The sequence below is a fragment of the Solanum dulcamara genome, chromosome 10 (assembly GCF_947179165.1).
Source record: "Solanum dulcamara chromosome 10, daSolDulc1.2, whole genome shotgun sequence".
NCBI lineage: Eukaryota > Viridiplantae > Streptophyta > Magnoliopsida > Solanales > Solanaceae > Solanum > Solanum dulcamara.
Genome location: NC_077246.1, coordinates 32,646,388 through 32,654,353, shown reverse-complemented (window position 1 = coordinate 32,654,353; position 7,966 = coordinate 32,646,388). Strand labels below are relative to the sequence as shown.

The 7,966-nt window shown below is 36.1% G+C and overlaps 1 protein-coding gene across 1 annotated transcript; it reads left to right on the top strand.

Annotated features, from left to right (window-relative positions):
- The first annotated feature begins 263 nt into the window (after nucleotides 1-263).
- Nucleotides 264-7,109, top strand: LOC129870142 (serine/threonine-protein kinase Nek6-like). The gene is made up of 13 exons (XM_055944760.1): nucleotides 264-538; nucleotides 1,111-1,177; nucleotides 3,714-3,779; nucleotides 3,898-3,944; nucleotides 4,183-4,228; nucleotides 4,320-4,400; nucleotides 4,479-4,521; nucleotides 4,606-4,655; nucleotides 4,964-5,045; nucleotides 5,124-5,173; nucleotides 5,254-5,327; nucleotides 5,438-5,489; nucleotides 5,574-7,109. Exons 1-13 carry the CDS (start codon nucleotides 420-422, stop codon nucleotides 6,750-6,752), a joined length of 1,956 nt encoding a protein of 651 aa, XP_055800735.1. The 5' UTR covers nucleotides 264-419; the 3' UTR covers nucleotides 6,753-7,109.
- The last annotated feature ends 857 nt before the right edge of the window (nucleotides 7,110-7,966 follow it).

The window sequence follows — 7,966 nt, the reverse complement described above, 5'->3', positions numbered from 1 at the left end:
TTATATAATTCGATAACAATTATTTACATAATTAAATTACTTTAAAATAATTTGAAATAGGTATAAAATATAAGTATTGATTCATAATTTAAAACAAAAGCCAAAAATTCTTTGCAAGGGGTAAAATTTGACTTTTCCAATTAAATTTGCGAATGGTTTGAATTTTGTTGTTTTCCTAGAATTCCAAGCCCAACCAACCCCCCCTGCTCTTTTCTTCCCTCTGGGCCCTCTTCTTTGTCTTTATTTTTCTCTCTCACACACACGTACACATAGACACATAGTTGTTGCAGCTTAACATCATTATAGCCTTGTAGCTTTATGCAAATTCATTCCAACAGCTTTCTTTCTTTACTTCAATAATCCCAACTTTTCCTTGAAGAATTGACACTCAAGTTTCTTTAATTTGTTTTGAGGGTAGAATGGAGACACAGAATGGTAGCAGCAAGTCAAAGATAGATGATTATCAAGTGGTAGAGCAAATTGGAAGAGGAGCTTTTGGAACAGCATTTCTTGTTCTTCATACTACTGAGAAGAAGAAGTAAGGAACAATTTTCTTCTTTTCTATTTGCTTCACATAACATATATATGTAGGTGCCTGCTTAAGAAATCATTTCAAGAGGACTATTGGGATATGCTTCTTGATGGACTGTTCTACTCATATATAGTAGATTCATTGTGTTTAAGTTTCGTTTCGGCTGGGTAGTAGGGGGTTTACTGGCTGTGGAAATGTCTCTTAATTGCCTAAAAACAAAGTCTTGATATCTAACTACTAAAAGCTAAGGCAATTGTTATGCACTGATGAAGATCTTGAAAATTAAATGATTTGTGCTGGCCACAAGTTACTCTTAGATAGAAACCCAACCCACAATTAATATTTTCTTGCATTTGTAGTTTTGAAGTCACAATTTATGTGACATTATGATACACCTGTAAATGACCCTTTTCAGATTCAGTTTAAGCCCCTGCCTAGTACTGAACCCATTGTGTACAATATTCAAGTTATTGACACTACTAATATTTTCTGAAAATTATTTTGACTTACAAGCAATAGAAATGTGATTTTATTTGAATGGGACATTGATTTTGTGATTCATTTTTTCCTCCTTTTAGATATGTTCTGAAGAAGATACCTTTAGCAAAGCAGACAGACAAGTTCAAACGTACTGCACATCAAGAGGTCACTTCAAATGCTTCATTATATTGTCTTCTTTTATAATCAATTTGGTTCGTTTTGAGGCTATATTACCTAATTTTGATGTTGGTTTGATCAGAGACTTCAGCTTCCTACCAAATGCACTGTACATGATTCAATGCTTAAACTGAGAAACCTAAAGTTAGGTTGCCTATTTTAATGATCCTTTTAGTTTTTACATTGAGAAGCTAGACTAGACAAAAGTGTTCCATCATAAGGATCTAATAGAAGTTGATATCTATCATCAATAGTTTGCGTCTATTATCCAATATTTTGAGTGCCTAATTGAGGCCAATAACCATGTCTTGGATTTTTGTGCCCATGTTTTTCCTTGTCTGAAACAGCCTCTCTACCTTCACATGGTAGGGGTAAGGCTGCGTACATACCACTTTCTAAGACCTCAATTGTGGGATTACACTTGATAAATTGTTGTCTTTCCTCTTCAGCCATCAATGTCCTTTCCTTTCCACCCTTAATTTGGTTCCCAACCTAATTTTGTTTCCAACCGCTGCATTTTCTTTCTATTATGAAATAAATATTCCACAAATTTAAGTTAAGCATTTCCTTAATCTTCCCTTTAAAGTGGTCTTCAGTTGTGAATGTCCTTGAGATGAAGTTCGGTTTATAATAGAAGGCAATTTTTTCTTCAAAATTAGAACTTAGTTAATCTAGTCCTATAAAAATAAGAGCATTTTGAACAAATGCCAAGGCATTGATCATCGTTCTCATATCACAGAACTGCTATTTCTTTTGGCGTGTCGTTTTTCACTATTTTACTCTTGTACATATGAAAGAACAGTCCTTCAATTCAAACCCTTCTTTGTATGGGTGGTCTTCCTTAGTAGGTGAATCATGATGATTAGACAAATGGTTAAGTAGATCAGTGAAGATCTTCAGTGATATCCCAAACGAGTCTCCCGTGACCTCTGTGTTGGAAACCTCTAACTGGTACTGTAAATATGGATTAATACATTTTGTGATCTTCTCAACAGGATGAAGTATGGGATCAATGTCCTAGAGTAACTATGGATGAAGCTTAAGTAGAAATATAAAAAAAGGCAGCCCGGTGCACTAAAGCTCCCGTTATGCGCAGGGTCCGGGGAAGGGCCCGACCAAAAGGGTCTATTGTACGCAACCTTACTTTGTATTTCTGCCAGAGGCTGTTTCCGAGGCTTGAACCCGTGACGTCCTAGTCACATGGCAACAACTTTACTAATTACTTTTTTTGTTTTTTTGTTTATTGATTAATAGATCCTTTGGTAACCAGAGATACATAAGGAAAAATTAAATAAGTGAAGGTAATTAATGGGATTTCAAAGGTGGCATGAGCTGATAATTTGGGGTGCAAGAGGAGTAGCAGCAGAATTTATCCATAATTTTTGTTAGAGAAAGAAATGTAGAAAACTATTGTTAGTGTGACTATCCAAACCAAAATCTTGTAGCAAAAGTTTGCAAACTTCTGAACTTAGTTGATGGAAACTCTTAGGTTAGATAAGTTTCTGCACATTTTTTACTTGTGGAACTTGTAATAAATGCTAACATCACTTTCTTTTACGATGTGGAGCGGATTTCATACGTCGTATTATTTAGGTGGCTGCTCCTAAAATGCCTTGTGAAGAACTTTATATGGCTTAATGGGTCAAATAAATATTCCCTCTTATTATGTGGCCATTATCCTGTCAAAGTTGGGATGACCTTTAATAAGAAAACCTTCTTCTGCAGCCTAGATTCTCTCGAGTTTATGGAAGCAAAAAGATAGTGCTGCAGTGACACCTTTTGACTACAAGTAGTCATTGAAGTCAAGAAAAGCTATGCAATTGATAAATTAACTTTAGTCTTACCTTGTACTTTTCTATTTGAGATTTATTATTATTATTAATAAAAGAGTGAAGTGTCAAAGCACATCTAAACTATCTCCATTTTTGAGTTTCATACCTAAACTATTGGGAGTGTGAGTTTCATACCTAAACTATCACTCATTAGTTTGACAAACACCTAAACACCTATACTTTAATCACTCATTAGATAAAACATACCACCTTGACAAAAATTAAATAAACTATTAGTATTAGTTAAAAGTTAATAATTAAAGTATCACCATCCCAAAAATAATTATTTTTAAAAAAAGTAAAATTTAAAACATTTTTCTTACCCCACTCCTCCCCGGTACTAATGAGTGATAGTTTAGGTATGAAGCTCACACTCCCAATAGTTTAGGTATGAAATTCAAAAGAAAAAATAGTTTAGGTGTTTTTTTGACACTTCCCTCTTAAAAAAACTAAGCCACGAAGGACTTCGCCTGGTGGTATATTAGCTTAAAAAAGTAAAGTTTTACCTTTACCTATTGAAAAAATTTAGTCTTACCTTTGAAATCACACACGTTCAGCTTGTCTTCTTCTTTAGTATTCTCATCAAGTTAGGCCACATAAAATGGGATAATACTTTGTTGAGTAGATAGGTTTGCATAATGTTAAGCTAATTGATATCTGATGATATTTGTGTATCTATTATTCTATGGCAGATGGATCTGATATCTAAGTTAAGCCATCCATATATCGTGGAGTACAAGGATGCTTGGGTCGACAAGGTATTATGGTATTCAGAGTCTAGAACAGGATTTGGAACTGAATAATTATCCTTGACTTGAGAAAAATTCTATGTCAAGTTGTTTGAAAACAGGATTGACTTTGCTTTTTTTTTTTTAGGGGAACTGGATATGCATCGTAACCAACTATTGTGAAGGTGGAGATATGTGAGTGGTTATCCTAGCCTTACTAGCATATTTATGCTTTCCTTATTGACACTTTAATTTTATGTTTCTCTCAAAAGATGGTCAAAACATATTTGTAGATTGAACTATCCTATGATGCTTGTATATGAAGAATCTTTAGACACTTTTTCCTAAATTACATGGTTGAAAACGATAAGATCATGGGCATGTTTTATGGTGTAATATGAGGACAATGACATTTTTTTTTGTGGGTAATCAGGGCAAAGATCATAAGGAAGTTTAGAGGAGCTCTCTTCCCAGAAGAGGTAGTTTAGATAAAACTTCCATCATAATGGGTTCTCCATACTAGCATGGTTCACTTGAAGTTTATGTGTTCACCAACTTTTTCCTCTGCAGAAACTCTGCAAATGGTTGACTCAGCTATTACTGGTGGTAAATTATCTGCACTCCAACCGTGTTCTACACAGAGACGTGAAGGTATAAACAGGCCCTGATCTATTAATGAGCTTTCCAAGTATGACATGTTTTGACATGAACTACTTCGATTTATTTCAGTTATCTAACATTTTTGTCACAAAGGACAATGACATCCGGCTAGGTAAGAATGACAACCAAGTGCATGATGGCACTCTCCTTGCTTCTATGTATCTGTGAATCAAATTTGTTTACTTTTTCTACACAGGTGATTTTGGATTCGCAAAACTTTTAGATGGAGAAGGCCTTGCTTCCTCGGTACGAGTTCTCTTTATATTCATACAGCTGTAGTGGAAAAATTAACTCCTGCTTATTAGCTATGAACTTTGATCGTCTCAATAAATGATTCCATATGTTTACGTAGTGACTAGCTAGAGGGCACCCCATCCCTCTCCAGTGTTGAGAAAACCAGGTGCTCTGTTTAGTTATAGTATATCATCTTGTTGTTACTTCTATTTATGGTAGTTTTCAATTATAAAATACCCCGCCTTTATGTGTTTGAGGAACATGCTACTAGTTCTAACTTTGCCAATAACTTGTATTAGTGACTTGTTGCCTCCAAACAGGCTGTTCGTACTCCAAACTATATGTGTCCTGAGCTCCTTGCTGATATACCATATGGCTACAAATCTGACATATGGTCTCTTGGTAAGAGAACTGGCGAAGTTATGCATTTCCTTTTTATTATTTCCTTAATACTGAAACAATAGTTTGATGTGATTGTAGGATGCTGCATGTTTGAGATTGCTGCGCACCAAGCACCATTTAGAGCTACAGTTCGTTGACCTGTCATAATACATTCTTTACCTTTATATATTATTTGTGTGGTACATTGACAGGTTTTTTTATTCGGCAGGACATGACAGGACTTATCAATAAAATAAAGAGAGGTTCTTTATCACCACTTCCAATTATATATTCCTCCAACTTGTAAGTAGCCTCCAACCATTGTTAAGAAGTGATTCTTATTCCTACTAGCACTTATAGTTGTTTATCTAGCCACTAATCATTAAACTGACAAAATGGGTTAATGCTTCCAGGAAACAGATTATTAAAAGCATGCTAAGGAAATGCCCTGAACACAGACCAACAGTGAGTGCAAGCTGCATATATTCAAATGCAATTAAATCTGAAATCACCATTCTTTCTGATTTGTTTTTTCATCTTCACTTTCAGACTGCGGAGTTGTTAAGGCATCAACATTTGCAGCCATACCTCCTTCGCTGCCGCAACCCTTCATCTGCTTTTCTTCCAGTGAAGTCTCCAAATAGCCCAAAGGAAAAAACAAAGCAATCACCTAGAAAATCTGGCAGTCCTAGATTCATAAGAGACAGACCTCTAAGGCTAAGAGAGAAGAGTCCTGTTTTTCACTTTGATGAAAGTGACAAACCTCTTGGGCTTAAAGAGAAGGGTCCTGTTTTTTACTTTGATGAAAGGGACAACATTCGGCCACGAAATTTATCAGACAACTATGACACATTTAAAGCCAAACTCGAGAATAAGAGAGTTGATCCCACTAGCTACTCAGCAAAGATATTTGTAGATGGTGTGGATTCTAAATGTTGGGATGCTTGTGAGCTAGCTATTTGCAATGGAGGCGATCAATCCAACCCTCTTTTGCAAGAAGGAAATACAAATACACCAAACTCGTCAAGATTCATGGCAAATACTCACTCTGAAGAGCAAGAGAAAGTTTCTGTTGAGCTTGTTCAACAATCTGAAGAAGGTGAAGGGGAGAATGACAAAACAAAAGACCTTGAGGCGTTGAGCACTCCAAGTGGCAGTGGAGAAGCAGACTTGAATGAACTAGATTGTATCTCTGCAAAGCCTAGCAGAATGATTTCGTCTAGAGGAAGCTCCACTGAGAAAACACAGTCTTATGATGAAGAAAGCACTTCATCAACTACACGACCTGCAAAATCTGATACTGATGCTGAACTAAGGTGTCATGCATCTGAAAGTGAAAATGTTGGCGAGTTTAAAGAAGTTGTTGTTGACTGCATAGATTCTGAAAGAAATGGGTCAAGCCCACTTAAAGATGAGATAGAAAAGAATGCAAATATGGTTGAACATGCTAAACGTCAAGCACTAGATGATAGGGTTTCACTGCTTAAGGCACTAGCTGCCTTAGCTGGTGATGGGCACAAAAATGACTGGGAAAGTCCGACTCATGAAAGAGCTGAAGCTCTGGAATCCCTTTTAGAGGTTTGTGCACGACTACTCAAGCAGGAAAAAATTGATGAGCTTGCTGGTGTGCTGAAACCATTTGGCGATGATGCAGTTTCATCCAGAGAAACGGCAATATGGTTGACTAAAAGCCTCATGAGTGCACAAAAATTGGCCAAGGGATCGTGATTTTGTGATGGCAGTTTTCCCTTTACTGGAAAACTACTGTACAGAGTGATTTGTGTGGGTCAACATAGATGATTACTTGACTGTTGTTTGATTACCTTCTAAATGATTTGATTTATGGGAACGCTTACTTTGAAAGTAGCTTCTCCAGTGTGAGTGTGAACTAAGTTATTGTTGGAGGCTTGATGGATTGAGGTTTCCTTAGTTTCAGTGTATAATTGTAGGACATCAGATGGAATTGTGAAGATCTTTAATTACTCCTATTTAGTTTGCTATTGTTTTCTATTTAGTTTTTTGTATTATGATTATATTACTACAAGTGTGCTCCTTCTGAAGCTACAACTCCTGGAAATTACTTCAGATTCTTCCTTTTGAACTGTTGATGATGCTTTTACCTTATTCTTTTTGATGAAATTTGCCATTGTTAAGATGTTCTTTTGGGGATAAGGTCATTTTACATGGCAATGAGCACGCACCCCGGCTATTTATATTTGGGAATTTCGTTGGAAAAATGCTAAGAGCTTCTGCAATCTAACTAAATATCAGGAAGTCGAGCATTTAGAAGGTTATAACTCATTCTATTGGTAAATCCAATCGTTTCAGTCTTGCCAACCCCAATTAAGCAGGAAATGGCATCATGTTACAGGAAATAAGAGATGAGAGCCAGAATTAATTAGTTAGCTTTTCAGCAATTAGTTAGCCATTTCCAATTGCCAGTTATTAGTTCAAATGTTTGTTCAGAGTTAGTTACGGGGCAGTTAGGCACAGTGTTCAAGGATAATAGAATTAGTTAGAAGTTCAGTCCATTCTTATTCAATATATAGATGTATACATTCCTTTACAATCATTTATGAAATCACAAGCTTTTCTCTTAGAATTTATTTCTCTTCTCTCTCAAATATTCTTCTCTAGCTGATCTTCTTGAGGTAAATCCTCCTAATATCAGTCACTTGATGCTCGAATCCTTCGTGGTTCCTGTAATTAGGTGACATTGGTATCAGAGTTATTCCTTCCTTGGTAGCAATGGCAAAGGGTACTCGATCATATGGAGATCCAAGTAATGAAGTACCAGATACAATTGAATTACGTGAGATGATGCGATAATTGATCACAGAAGTGGGCACTTTGGCTAGAAAAGTTTCTTCTCTGAAAAGATTAGATCAAGCAGTGGTCGACATGACGAATCAAGTCACAGTTGGGGGAGTCAGAAAGGAGAA